Source organism: Oncorhynchus mykiss, chromosome 15 (assembly GCF_057628025.1).
Source record: "Oncorhynchus mykiss isolate SJ-2025 chromosome 15, ASM5762802v1, whole genome shotgun sequence".
Taxonomy (NCBI): Eukaryota; Metazoa; Chordata; class Actinopteri; order Salmoniformes; family Salmonidae; genus Oncorhynchus; species Oncorhynchus mykiss.
The window spans coordinates 51,956,441-51,971,624 of NC_143036.1; the positions used below are offsets into that span (position 1 = coordinate 51,956,441).

The 15,184-nt window shown below is 40.8% G+C and overlaps 2 protein-coding genes across 7 annotated transcripts; one reads left to right on the forward strand and one right to left on the reverse strand.

The window, feature by feature from the left end:
* Nucleotides 1-1,370: 1,370 nt before the first annotated feature.
* LOC110490194 (calumenin-A) lies at nt 1,371-11,564 on the forward strand. 6 transcript variants are annotated; one of them, XM_021563435.3, is made up of 7 exons: nt 1,371-1,548; nt 2,345-2,566; nt 8,466-8,659; nt 8,872-9,038; nt 9,166-9,226; nt 10,012-10,211; nt 10,326-11,564. In XM_021563435.3, exons 2-7 carry the CDS (start codon nt 2,346-2,348, stop codon nt 10,428-10,430), a joined length of 948 nt encoding a protein of 315 aa, XP_021419110.1. In that variant the 5' UTR covers nt 1,371-1,548; nt 2,345; the 3' UTR covers nt 10,431-11,564. The 6 variants fall into 6 exon arrangements, with proteins under 6 accessions (XP_021419110.1, XP_021419114.1, XP_021419111.1 ...); XM_021563439.3 differs by having other exon boundaries at nt 1,372-1,556; XM_021563436.3 differs by having other exon boundaries at nt 1,374-1,548; nt 8,466-8,647.
* A 142-nt stretch (nt 11,565-11,706) lies between these two features.
* Nucleotides 11,707-14,379, reverse strand: LOC110490195 (putative violet-sensitive opsin). The gene is made up of 5 exons (XM_021563440.3): nt 13,796-14,379; nt 13,473-13,641; nt 12,969-13,134; nt 12,636-12,875; nt 11,707-12,462 (listed from the first exon to the last, which is right to left on the reverse strand). Exons 1-5 carry the CDS (start codon nt 14,133-14,135, stop codon nt 12,373-12,375), a joined length of 1,005 nt encoding a protein of 334 aa, XP_021419115.1. The 5' UTR covers nt 14,136-14,379; the 3' UTR covers nt 11,707-12,372.
* Between the last annotated feature and the right edge of the window lie 805 nt (nt 14,380-15,184).

Below are 15,184 nucleotides of genomic sequence, written 5' to 3' on the forward strand. Positions count from 1 at the left end.
CTATTGTCCCCAGCACAAGGTGCACATGTGTAATGATCACGCTGTTTAATAATTTGATTGATATGTCACACCTTTCAGGTGGATGGAGTATCTTGACAAAGGAGAAATGCTCACTAACAGGGATGTAAACAAATTTGTGCACAACATTTCAGAGAAATAAGCTTTTTTGTGTGTATGGAATATTTCTGCAATTTTTTATTTCAGCTCATGAAACATTGGACCAACACTTTACATGCTGCGTTTATATTTTTGTTCAGTGTAGTTGGTGCCAGGCGCACCGGTTTGTGTCAAGAACAGTTTACCACTTGAATAACTCAATATGAGGAAGGTGTTCCTATACTCAGTGTACACACCATTCACATACATGTATATTTATATTCCGTACTCTGTTTTGTTTTTTGACATGGGGGTTTTCTACTGTGTATTTAAGCACTGTATTCTCGACTAATTCTTGACATAGCTCACTCTAATTTATCTACTGCTGTACATACTGTATCATTCTTAGTATATAATGTGTACATTTATTGTGCATATAGTATAGATTGCATTTGGATTACTGTTACAGTGCTATTTGGGTTAATTGGATTTGTTCCGACATTTCAATATTTGTATTTATTTATTTTTATTATTATTTGTGTACATGTTTGGCATTTTACTGCATTGTTATGAGCTAGTAACAAGCATTTAGCTGCACCTGCTATAACATCTGCTGTGTACTCGACCAATAAACTTTTATTCGATTTTTCAGTGAATGTTGCACATACATTCATACCAAAGTGAGTTGAGCCTACCTCCATTGACAGTGAAATAGCGGGCAAAAAAAAATAACAATTCATGTTAGGGCGACATCTAATCCCACAAAAGTTCAAACCCAAATGTTAAACATCATTTATTATACTGTCAATTAATTTCTTTATTTACCCTCTACCATATCCATCTCCCCATAAATGTAACACCTAATCAGCTGCATACATTTAGGTCTTGTTCACGACACTGAAGCTAGCTAGTTAAAATTGGCAGGTCCACTCAAGACTGATGACTGATAGACGGACTGAAACGCAGAAGAACATGTTCACTTCACATATATTTATATTTTATCCCATGTTCAACAGCAACTGCAAAACATATCCATGTAAACTTCAGCGGATGATGACAGTTCTAGAAAGATTTACTCAAATTTGGGGACGTGGCAATTAGTAGCCAATCAGGTGCCCAGGATGAGGTTTCGGACAAAGGGTCCACAGCTGAGATTTTACCCAATGTAAAAACATTCTCTAAAACACGATTGGTTCAAACACTACAACGCTTTTCGTGTAAGCCAATCAAACTTGAATACGATGAAAAAACGTTTTATTATGGAACGTTAGGTCATCGTCCAAATGTGCCTTTTTGCTGAAGTGGACCAATCAAAGCTCGTAAAGGCTCAAATTTGTAATCTCATTGGATCTCCTTTAAGAAGGAAGGAGGCCGATGCTAGGGTGTGTTTATTAAACTGTTGACTTGTGAAACAGATATAGTGTAGATATTGTGTCTGGAATCATCAGGCAGGTAGGTAGGTAATACAATGATATTTACTTCTCTTACACGCTAATATTGATAGTGTTACTTTGTATGATCAGCTAACCATTAACGGTAGGATATGCAATTCAGGCACATTCCAATAGTCTGACAAGAGAGCTAGCGGCTAGCAGGCGTTCTTATTATGATGAAGTGGCTGAAGACAAAATAGCTTACATTACAGTCAGCAACTGATTTCTGTTGTATTGTTCCACATTTGGTAATGTAGCGAAATGTGACATATTACATAAAGTGTATTCCGTCTGTGAATGGTGTATACGTTGATACATTGTAGGTTAACAAACTGTGCCTATATTTGTGTTCAGACAGCCAAACGCTACATTCTTTCCACTTTACCGTTATAGTGAGCAATTTTGATATTGTGGTTCCCCTGATCTGCATTCAAATACTGTTAACAATATAACAACCTCAATGTTGCAAATACGACATCATGACATCATGCATGCACTTCAGACATGTATTTTGGCTTTCCTGCCTGACTCATCTGTCCTATCCTGTCTACAGGACTATCTCTTTTCTTCCATTTTTAAATGTCCTATCACAAGTCTATGCTGACATGCTGCCAGCAGCAACAGTTTAATAAACAACCAACAGTTGAATATGTGAAACAAGTACTGTAACACCATAATGTCAAAGAGATGTTTAAATTCTGAAAGACTTTGAACAGCCTTAATGAGCAGCAGATGTGATGTTAACACTCTGGAGGAGGTGTCTTTAATCTTGCTATCTCTCTCTCTCTCTCGCGCGCTCTCTCTCTCTCTCATAGGATGGAGATCAGGCCGTTGCTCATGTGCTTTGCCCTCTGCGTGGTCTATGCCACCAGTAAACCCACCGAGAAAAAGGAACGCGTTCACCACGATGCACCTCTCAGCAGCCGCGAGCACGACGATGCTCAGGGCTTCGACTACGACCACGATGCCTTCCTGGGACAAAAGGAGGCCAAATCTTTTGACGAGCTCAGCCCAGAGGAGAGCAAGCGCAGGCTAGGGTGAGTAGACTCAAGTCTCTGCCTGGCTGCGTCTCAGTAGTCCAATGTGGCCACCATTCCTCGGCTCGGCTGTGTATCAATAGTATCAAGTTGAGGGTAGGGCTGTGACGGTAATTGAATAACCGTGTAACTGACGATTATGGATGAAGAGCGTCATGAAAATAAAACCGTCAAAACCGTTTAAATAGGCCTACATTCATTTTAGAATTTAAAAAATTGTATTAATATTATTTTCATGTAGATAAACTTTACCTACATCTCCTCTTTACAGCTTTCATTTGCTTGAGCAGCTAATTGCTTGTAGAGTGGGATGTAGAGTGCTATAGGCTATGACGCTTCAGTTAAAACGTTTGATGTGTGGACTTTCTTTTATACAGTACACGTTTTCATTGCTTGCTAGTAAATAAATCTGTATTCCTTAAAAAAAAGTTTAGATTTTTCTTACTATTCATTAATTATTCAACAGCAGTCGGCATGGTAGTTCTGGCTCTGAGGCCTATAATGCGCTAATGTTGTGTCAAATGGACAATTCACCAAGCCTCTCCAACCTGGCATGGTATAATTTGATACAGGATCTTTTTTTAAATTATAAACGAATCAACGCTGATCAAGCCCGGTTCTGGCTGATATGCTGCCCTAAACTAGACCCCCAAAATGGCTGTCCTCCTATCCCCGCAAAGTAGAATAGTAGCCTAGGCCCGCAATGTACTTTTAGGAATGCCTATGTGGTAGGATATCATTTGTAAAATAGGCAATTTCCCATTAATTCCTGTCATCTGTCACCTGTTACATTCATTTCTGTTAATGCATGTATTAATTACAGTAATTTACCGTTCTCATTCTTGTTGTTTGCACCGTTAAAAACCCGCTACACTTGTGATAAACAAGTTTTGGTTTATTTCATATCATCATTTACGCGCTCCATGTGAGCAGTGAGCATGTGTCTGGTTTCTCTGACTAGTTAATGTTGACGGAGAGAGCGGCTGAACACGCACAGAAGTATCTGGCCTGCTTTTCGCAAATGTCAGAAGTAGGAAAGTGCCCAGCTGGGCTTCTAAGTCATATTTTCTTCACCTCACATAGTAAGTCAATGAAGTCCATTATAATAGCTACTCACAGTATTTGAAAAATACTCTCCCCCTCCGTAATCAACGTCGCTGATAAAGAGGCTATGGACATGTTGCTTGTATTTGTTTCTATTTTAATGATGGTCAATTTGATCTTCATTCTATAGCATAGAATACTATCTTTCATTGTCAATGTCTTCCAACCTACTCTCAGGAAAGCCTAAGGTAGGCCTAGGTTTTTTTATTATGTTTTAGTGAAAGGATAAATATTTGCTCTTGTGTCTGAAGTACAGTATGCTGGTGGTTTTGATTGTTGAATGCTTTTATGGGGGTGTGCGTGTGTGAGTTCGCTGATTCTCTCTACAGGCCAAAATGTCCGTTCAGAAAGGCTACGTTAGGAAACTATCTGGACTAGGGCTACAAATAACTGTTGGTCTCACGGTAATTGACCGTTAATTAACATAAACACATTTAGCATCTCCTGGCTAACACTCGTAGCCTACAAGCCACTGATGCAGACCTTTGGAACATCTACATTTGAAAAAGTCTAATAAGTCCATGATTTATTTTAGACAGGTCTAAAGAAGCATGATATGAAGAAAATGTAGTCTATTTCAGAAGAACAGAATAGCATACTCGTGAGTTGTCCTTATGTTAGTTCCTGATCTGGCTGAAATGGCTGAGGGCTGCACTAGTTATTATGCAGAAAAGATTTGCTTAGAATTCCGTGGCATTATTTTATAGTATGAAGAATACATTTTGAAGAAAGCTGAATAAAATAGAAATTATATTTTCTCCAAACGATTTGAAGGAGTGTGCGTGCACATGCGGTTATTCTGTGTTGAGTGTTTAACAAAGAAATAGGTATTCCTATATGCTTAATTTTGAGTTATTTATGTATCTTTAGTTGTTCTACAATCGTTGGGCTGTATGTTTTGAGGTATCCAACTGGATACCCTAATTGGTAGTTAGTCTTGTCTCATCGCTGCAACTCCCGTACGTAGAGTCGGAAGGTCAAGAGCAGTGTCGTCCTCCGAAAAACAACTAAACCAAGCCGCACTGCTTCTTAACACAATGCCCACTTAACCCGGAAGCCAGCTGCACTAATGTGTCAGAGGAAACAGTGTACACCTGGCGACTGTGTCCGCCCGCCACAGGAGTCATTGGTGCGCGATGGGACAAGAAGATCCGTGCCAGCCAAACCCTCCCCTAACTCGGATGACGCTGAGCCAATTGTGCTTAGCCCCATGGGTCTCCCAGTCGTGGCACAGCTAGCACTGCAGTGCCTTAACCACTGTGCCACTCGGGAAGCCCCGTCATGATGTGACTTTAATGATGATTTGAAAAAAGTAGCTTGAAACGCATGAGCTTTGCTTAGTTTTTTTGCACAGGCTGTATAAACTATATCAGTCACTCATTCACAATTTGACAAATATTTGATAATGCCGAGAATTTCACAGCAGCATCCCCTTTGTGTGGCCGTAATGCACCCCCCAAAAATGTATGCCTTTTGCGGCCAGTGGCCATTGTTCCCTTCTCCCTAAGTGCTGCGTGCTCCATCATGTGATCCGGTCTTTCTTACAGGCTACAAGTGAAGACAGAACAGCAAAAGCACGAACAGCAAAAGCACTAGCCAATGTCAATCTACTATCCCCAAAGTTCGACCTATTCTGTGCTAGAAAGAAATTTGACAAACATAGTCTGGGACTGTTGTGGGATGCGATATATCCCAAATGAATACAAAAACTAGCATGAAAAAAACTTGTTTACGCAATGTTGCCGACGCAACACATCTGAATGTTTAGTTTAAAATGTTGATAAATTATTAGGCTATTTCTTCACATTATAAGCGCAGCAATGCGCACATGGTAGTAGGCTAAAAGCGCACATTTTCCGTTAGCGGAAAACATTATCAAAAGTGACCTTAAATGCAATTATGCATGCAATGCTTTTATTATAAAGGTGCATTTTTATGGTGAAAATGATCTCCCCCAAATTTGAAACTCACGCGCTGCCTATGTATGCCAGTTAGGCTCTACACCCCTTGTAATGTGCCTGATTTTAGACGTTATTTGGCCACTTTAGTTGTGATACAAACCGTATTAAAACATATAGGCCTATGGGCTAGGCTAGATGACTCGAAAAAGTCGCCAAAAAAAAAACATGGTTTCTTATGCTGGGCATTATTCACAAGTGATAGGCTAATATTGTCACCCATCAGACTATTCTTGATTTAATCTTGTCTTTACATATACTAAATAATATATGTGAAATTTATTTTTGTTTTGATTTAGAATGGACCATTGTCATGCACCTGTATCGAAACAGGGTCAGTTGAAAAAATTACATGTCATCTATGCACTTAAATAGCGAATAGAGGACGGTTTTCCCCGTGGTTTATTTTCATGCCAGCCAAGTAGGCTATACTCCTGTTGTAAATATAAGCAATGTGCTTAATATTAGGAAAGTTGAGAAATAAATATAGTAGGCCTATAGAAAGCTCATCCTCCTATTTTTTATTAGAAGCCATCACTCTGTTTTCTCGACAAATTGCATAGCCTATTGAAATGTTGCGCAACGTGAGCTCATGGGCTCTCATGAAGTGTTTGATTAGATTTTCGAATTCATTTGCATTGATGTCAGAGTGATTAGAGGGACAATCGAGTGTTGAGTGCCAGGCAGCTGGCAAGTTTGGTAGGCTACTAATGACCATCAGCAGCATCAGAGCTTGGAGAAGCCAATTTACCATGACTAAATGGTCACGTGGAATTTGACTGCCTTCATGACTCGTGACTGCCGGTGTGACGGTAATACGGTCACTGCAACAGCCCTAGTCCGGACTCCATTTCTTTATTAAGAATCAAGCGCTCCTGTCGTGATGTAATCTTGTAATAGGCCTCTTTTCAGTAGCTTAGGCTACATTATTTCTCTCATTATGGCGTCCTCTCGTTGAAGAAAATATGTCAATGCCACTGCCATTGAATGATCGCAGCAACAGAGTCTGTGACGTTATGCAAATATTTTGAGACAAGTGAGAGTTCGTTTGAATGGTTTTGTGCGTCGAAATAGTATATGCAGAAAAGCCAACAGACAAGGTCAAGGTAGGCATATCTTTATTTTGACTCCATTAATGTTGTGTGAATACGTAAATGCGACAGATCCTCTCCAACATGGCATTTCTATTGGCTTTTCCGTTTCTTTTTTATTTTGTATAAAAAAATATATATTCTGCTGACAAAATTAAACATTGTTTTACAGTACCAGTCTGGACACACCTACTCATTCAAGGGTTTTTCTTTATTTTTTACGTTGCAGAATAATAGTGAAGACATCAAAACTATGAAATAACACATGAAATCATGTAGTACCCCCAAAAAAGTGTTCAACATATCAAAATATATTTGAGATTCTTCAAAGTAGCCACCCTTTGTCTTGATGACAACTTTGCACACTCTTGGCATTCTCTCAACCAGCTTCCCCTGGAATGCTCTTCCAACAGTCTTGAAGGAGTTCGCACATATGCTGAGCACTTGTTGGCTGCTTTTCCTTCACTCCGCATTCAAACTCATCCCAAACCATCTCAATTGGGTTGAAGTCGGGTGATTGTGGAGTCTAGGTCATTCTGATGCAGCACTCCATCCCTCTCCTCCTTGGTCAAATAGCCCTTACACAGCCTGGAGGTATGTTGAGTCATTGTCCTGTTGAAAAACAAATGATGGCCCCACTAAGCGCAAGCCAGATGGGATGGTGTATCGCTGCAGAATGCTGTGCCTTGAATTCTAAATAAATCACAGACAGTGTCACCAGCAAAGCACTCCCGCACCATCACACCTCCTCACACCTTCTACGCTCCACCCGGCTTGTCCGTTGCTCATGCCTCGGCCGGCTCGTCAGGCTCGCCTAGGTGGCACGCCGGGTGGCGCCCCTAGAATTCTGAAATTCTTTCTAATTGCATAGTATCTACAGATTGTAAGTTGAAGAAAAATATTTTTACTGAAAGTATTATTATGTTGTTGATTGTTTGACTATGGCTTTCCAAATCTCCCAACAGTACTATTAGTAGGATTCATTTCGATTAAATGTTGTGATTTTTCAGCCATTCCTGAACCTGTGACCAGGAACAAGCTACATAGTTGCAATACCAGAATAAGTGATCTAATGATTCTCTTCGTGGCAGAAGAGACAGAATCATTTGTTGATTAATATTTAAGTAATAACCTGAAATGATAATAATAATGAAATGTCATGATGATAACAATGTGTAATGGCTTGTTTCAAGTAGGCTTTTATTAAGAAGCATATCCATGTAAACAAGTGTACAAATAGAGTTGTGATCTCTCCTTTTTTGACCCCTTATCCCTTGAACGGTTCTGTCGGTGACCGTGTACATTGGCCTTGCCAATTACCGTTACCTCAAATTCCAAGACTGTCATAGCCCTAGTTGAGGAGCCAATCAGAGACTGTTCATGTAGTTTGCTACCTACAAGTTACCTGTATGTTAACGTGGCAGAGTAATATAAATGTAAAAGTACTTATTGCAATTTTAAACTAATGCTGTCACTCATACAAAGAAGTATGTTCTCTTTTCAGTAAAAGTTAATCAACGTATAGACTTGTTTGCCAGTAAATGGAGAGGAGGTAGAATTCCCCTTTCCCATCATCAGATTCAAAGAACAGGCTGTCACTTTCACGTAGACTGTTCTAGATCTTGGTGTTGACTGTTATTACATTGGTATTATAGTAAATGTAGTTTGTCCTCCTTTGAACTACATTTTTCATTTTTTTAACAGTCTCTCTCTCTCTCTCTCTTGCTCTTCCCCTTTCTGTTACAGTGTGATTGTAGTGAAGATTGATGGGGACAGTGATGGTTTTGTCACTGAGGTGGAGCTGAAAGCGTGGATTAAGAAGGCTCAGAAGAAGTACATCTATGAGAACGTGGACCGCCAATGGAAGGACTTTGATGTCAACAATGACGGCATGATCTCCTGGGAGGAATACAGGAACGTAACTTATGGTACCTATCTGGGTAAGAAGGGCATGACGTGAGCATGCATGAGCATGAGCCCGGGAAATGCAATTGGTCCAAAACATAAATGTGTTGGTTATGATTGGTTGGATAATTGCAGGGCCTTTAGTATTAGTTTCACTGATTTGGTTGATTTATCGTGTGAAATTCAGGTCAGGGTGTATCACGTGTGATTAACTAGAGATCATAGCCGCTTCCCTTTGAACACACAGATGACCCGGAACCAGATGATGGCTACAACTACCAGCACATGATGGCGAGGGACGAGAGGCGTTTCAAAATGGCCGACCAGAACGGAGACCAGATCGCCAACAAAGAGGAGTTCACCGCCTTCCTACACCCAGAGGAGTACGACCACATGAAGGACATAGTGGTGCTGGTATGTGTGTTTCATTCTCTGTGTTAGTTAGGTTAAAAGGCATTTGTAAAAAATGAAACACGGGACCAGTGTTCACCGGTCGGCTCCCTGACCATCCTCCTCTTTCTCCTCCTTGTTTACCCTACAGGAAACCATGGAAGACATTGATAAGAATGGGGATGGTTTCATTGACCTGAATGAATACATAGGTAAGGACTGAAGTGGACATACTGTGAGTGTACAAAACATTAGGAACACCTGCTCTTTCCATGACATGGACTGACCAGGCGAATCCAGGTGAAAGCTATGATCCCTTAAATCAAATGTTACTTATCACATGTGCAGACTACAACTGGTCTAGACTTCACAGTGAAATGCTTGCTTACGAACCTTTCCCAATGATGCAGAGTACAATAAATGATTAGAAAAAATGTAATGGTAACTAACACAATTGAATACACAAGAATGGAGCTATATACAGGGAGTACTAGTACCTGATCAATGTGCAGCGGTACAAGGTACTTGAAGTAGATATGTACATGAAGGCAGGGTAAAGTGACTAGGCCTTATTGATGGCACTAATTAAATCCACTTAACGCAGTGTAGATGAAGGGGAGGAGACAGGTTAAAGAAGGATTTATAAGCCTTGAGACAGTTGAGACATGGATTGTGTATGTGTGCCATTCAGAGGGTGAATGGGCAAGACAAAAGATGTATGTGCCTTTGAACAGGGTATGGTAGTAGGTGCCAGGCGCACCGGTTTGTTTTAAGAACTGAAACGCTGCTGGGTTTTTCACGCTTAAAAGTTTCCTGTGTGTATCATTAATGGTCCACCATCCAAAGGACATACAGCCAACTTAACACAACTATAGGAAGCATTGAAGAAGTCGTTCCTAATGTTTGGTGTACTCAGTGAGTAGTCACTTTATGCCGAGGTCCCCATTCAATAGATGTAGTATATTGATGTTTCTACCTCCTCTCCTTCGTTTCCTAGGTGACATGTACAACCATGAAGATGAGATGGAGGAGCCAGACTGGGTTGCGACAGAGCGCGAGCAATTCTCAGAGTTCCGGGACAAGAACAAAGACGGGAAGATGGATCGGGAGGAGACTATGGACTGGATCCTTCCTTCAGACTACGACCACGCAGAGGCCGAGGCCAAACACCTCGTCTACGAGTCTGACTCAAACAAAGTGAGACAATCTCAATCTCTCTCTCTCTTTCTCCCCTTTTATTTATTTCACTCACAATGTCTGTGTCTGTTTGAACCTTGTGTTGACTAAATATCCTTTTTGTTTTGATTTCAGGATGGAAAGCTCAGCAAGGAAGAGATCCTGAACAAGTACGACCTGTTTGTAGGAAGTCAAGCAACTGACTTTGGCGAGGCGCTGGTACGGCACGATGAGTTTTAGATGATTTAGTCCTAGCTAGATGAAACAGTTTTATACTTGGTTTGATTTATATTTTGTACGAAACCTATTCATACAGTACATTGTCTCCAATTCGTTTGTGGTTGCTAGCACCTAATAGTTACGTGTGTTTATATATACTGACTTCCCATCCCAACACTTCATTTTATTGTTCTGTTACGTACATAGGTAGTTTAGATTGGTCATTATTTTTGCCTTGGTTTGAAACACAATGGTATACTCACAAGCACTGAATACTCCTTTTGGAGTTGTAATCATTTATAATTCTTCCACCAAACCCTTCATGTGTGGGAATGATTTGGTGTTTTTTACAGTCATGTTTTGAATGACACTGATTGTAGTGATAGCCCATCATTTCTTAGTATAGTTAGTAGATGAGAGATGCTACCCAACATTAGCCTCCTACATTTCCTTTAACCCAGTGTGTGCCTTCTCTGAGTAGTCTTTTGGGAGCTCAACCAATGAAACTGACACTAAATATCAGTGAATCAGGGGGTCATGGGAACGTGAGTCCACTACAGTGAAATCATCCCTCACCCTGCTCTGTTTCTCCATAAACACTTTCTTTGACCCCCTTTTCTTCATATGTACTGTATTTGTCTATCATGACTAGGGCCGTTATTACATGACTAGGGCCGTTATTATTAGCAGTTCATCACTGCTTCTGTAGCCTTCTCCGCTGTCAATCACTGCCTCTCAGCAGTCTACAGTGGCTTCCTCTCCTTGCCTCCATCTGCATTGGTCTAGAAACAAATGATAGGTGAAAGAAGTATGTTAGATGACCAATGTGAAACAAGAAAAGGAAACCGTTTTGGACTATTGAGTAGCAGCACAAGTGTGAGAGCGCGTCTGTTGTTCTATTGGTTAGAAATAAGAGCGGTTGTACTTCCTTCCTGTGGGGCGTGCTGAACTGAAAGGTTGGTGCATTGCAGCGTCGTTGCTGAATTACGCTTGCTTAAAATTCAATTAAGATTATGTTGAAGTATTTACATAGTCAGCAAGTGTTTATTTTCTGAATTTATGCACAGTGTATGGACATTCATATTTTTTGGATTGAATGCTGTACTTTTGATTCCACAGTCCATTTCTCAATAAAAAAAAAACTAATTGAGTAAACTTATTTGTTCAAGTTTGAGCCTCAAGGCACAACTTCTTTTTAAGAGTTTGTTTGTCTGGTTGTGTTTGTGTTAATGGTTTTTGTTAAGACATCCAATAAATGGTGATCGTGGTTGAAATAAAACACTGTCCACCACTGTTATAAAAGTGCATCGTAATACAATATAAATCTTTATTTACCTTAGATATGTTACAATAAATCAACATGTTGAGTATTTCATCAAGGAGTAGATTCAATAAACCCTATTTGCCCTGAACTCACATTTTCAATCATGTGTTAGGGAACCTTTGATGGTTTATTGAATCCACCCCAAGACCCCCCATTCCGGAGATACAAAAATAAAACTGCTAAACTCGTATTTTTCTTCATTTTTTTTCATGCATTGCTATTTTTAGACTGCAGCTTTGGTAAGCTAATATATGCCATCATCAGACAGGTTCGGTCAATATTCAGAATGAAATGTACATGATTCATTACTGTCTTAAACAGGGTGTGATTTGTGGGGGAGAGGTGAGAGAGAGGTGGATAGGAGGAAGAGGGAAAGAAAGCGCAGGAGAAAATAAACCCCTTTTTGGCTCTCATGGTGTGCTAAGGGGTGTTCCCATATGAATAAGAAATAAAATGGCCCACAATACCACCACAAACCCTATACAAATCACACACTGATTATGATAAGAATAATACTACGGAGTTTGGAAAAGTTCTCTGACAGTAGGACCTTCCTGGTATGAAGCAGTGGAGGTAAGGGGTGGTCAGGTGTTGGCTGTTGGGGATGGGCTCCTGATGGACTGAGACCAGCGTCACAGTTTATGCTGTGGAGACCTCAGTCTTGGAGGCTGAAACTGAAGTCTCTTCAATCTGCTTTCCGAACACAGTCTCCATGATGCAGGCGTTAAACTGAGGGAGAAGTAGATAGATTTATATGACTGACAATGAACATGATACGGTTGTGTGTCCTGTTCTGACTCACCTCTGATGTGCCTCATTTCTGAGTGTTTGTCAATGACTGAGTGTGTGTGTGTGCCACTATGTTGGTGTATATCTATGCATTTCGGGGGTTATAGACTCACCTGTTTGTTCATGAAGGCGTAAATAAGAGGATTGTATACACAGGAGCTTTTAGAGAAGAAAGCAGGGATGGTCACCAGGCGGTAGTCTTTGTTCTCGCTTGTTGTGTAGGCAAAGTACAAGCCTGCCAGGGCGTAGGGGCCGTAACACAGAATGAAGGAGCACACCATCACAATCACCATCCTGGATACTTCCTTCTCTGCCTTCTGGGTGGAAGCTGACTCAGCCTGCGCAGCTGCCACCTACACACACATGCGCACACTGGTCACATGTGGGTTCCAAATCAAATAATTTACTCTACTTAGTTTTTTTTACCCAGAAAGCATTGTACTCACAGCCCGTAGTGCTCCCAGCAGCTGGGAGTAGGAGAAGAAGATGATGGACATGGGCATGAGGAAACAGGTAACAATAAGGAATTTGGTGTAACTGGCACAGTGGTACTCCTCGTTGTTTGTGTACCAGTCAGGTCCACAGGAGCAGCCCAGACCCTCAGGGATATACCTGTAAAACAAACCCAAGTTACTTCTACTAAAGCCCCACGCATTGTCTCTCTGCAGGGTTTCCTCCTTGCCCATATCAATCAGTGACTTATCTAACTTGAAAAGCAGCGAGCGATGCAAACGTTGAAGCCAATTAGTGACATTAATTGCTGCTCAGAACCTTACACGTACAGCAAAACATATGCATGTGCTTTTAACAAATTTGAGGATAATTACCATTTTCCCCATTCCCTGTGTGTGCAATGTGAACCAAATAGCCTAATAATAGCCAAATACAAAGAGTATTTATTAATCCAGACTATAACACACTACAAGATCAAAGTGTTTGTGGATCAGTACCTGCTCCAGCCGAAGAACGGTGGGGTGGCACATCCGATCCCCATGACCCAGGTGAAGCCAACAGCCGCCAGAGCCTGGTTGTTGTCAAATTTGAAGGTGCCGAAGGGTTTGCAGATGACCACATATCTCTCAAAGGCAAGGACAGCCAGGGACCAAGCTGACACCAACCCTGAGGAAGAGAGAAGAAGCCATCAACATGTTAGGAGATATCAAAGACATCGAACACAAGAACGAGTTTGCATGCAAATAATCAGAAGAGTAAAAAAGGAATCGTTAAAGTACATTTTTGTTGTTGTTGTTCTTATGATGACGTTTGAATTTACCTGCTATTGAACCCATGCAAGCTTCCATTGCACACAAGGTGTAACCCAGGAAGTAGTATCCTCTCGCGCTAGAAACAAACACTTGACTCACAGAAAACGTCACAAAGATGAAACCTGCTAACGAGACGTTGACCAGGATGTAGTTCAGCGGTTGTCTCAGCTTCTTGTACTTCACTGTCACCACGAGAATGATAAAGTTTAGAGGTGTTCCAGCAAAGAACACAAAGCCCATGAAAGCAGTCTGTAGGTAGAAAGCCCATATTGGGGCCAGGTGATACTGTGGCCCCTCAAATGGGCTGACCTTAGAGATGTTCTCGTACAGATGGAAGTCCTTTCCCATCTTGGCTCCTCTCTGACTCAGACCACTACTTGTCCGTCCCTTAGATGTGAACTATGATGCTGAAAGGCTCCCTTTTATATGACCATAAACCACTTATAAACCTCTTATAAATGATGTCAGGAACAAGCTTCTCCTGCGGATCTTCCTGATCTTGTCGGTGGATGAATAAACTTTCGGATTAAGCTGCCCCCGTGACCATGACCTTGCCAGAAGAGACCTTACTTTGTCGGGCGCAGTAATCCATCTTAAAGAGCCAGTGAGAAAGAATACAATTTAGAAGAAGAAGAAGAATTGAATTTATAGCAATTCTTTGTTGGTGGGAACAGTGCTTGGATAGAAAGCATTGCCGTACTTCTGGAGTTTGTAATGTATATCAATGATTTAAACGAGGCTGTGTTGGCTGCTCTTATGAGGTGGTAACTGCCTTATCCAGTTTCTATTTTAATCTCTGATGGACATTAACCTTCCTCCAAACATAACCTAAGGGGGGAAGGGGATGTGGTGAACAGTGGTAGAAAGAAGGAGCTGAACGGGCAGTGGCACTCACCTCCACAATGTTTGGAAACTCCACTTTAACAATTAATTATTGTTAAGTGCTAATCCATCAACCAATGAATGAATTCATTATAGGGTCTAAGCAAACATCGAGAGCCGACATAGAGAGCCTTGCTCTTGTTGTATACCTGTCTACAGTACAGGGAAGCTCTAGCACACTGAGCACTGGGAAAGACTGTTTAGATTTCAATGCATTTTTCAATCGTACACGTACAAGTCACACTGTGAAATTAGAACGTCTCAGAACACCATGATTGGGTAATGAAACCCTGAAAAGACGTGCACCTAAGCTGAGGTTTGGAGGGTGTTTGAATGTAAACCCAATGTAAAGTGTTGTAGTACACTTTTGTAGTATTTTTTTTTTGTGTGGAATTCCATCTTTATTTTTTCAATGCTTTATTTAGACAGATTAGAAACAGGAGGGGCAGTAAGATTGTACATTTCTTTGGAATTTTATCCACTCAAGAACACAGCCACACTGTAAGAAATGATTC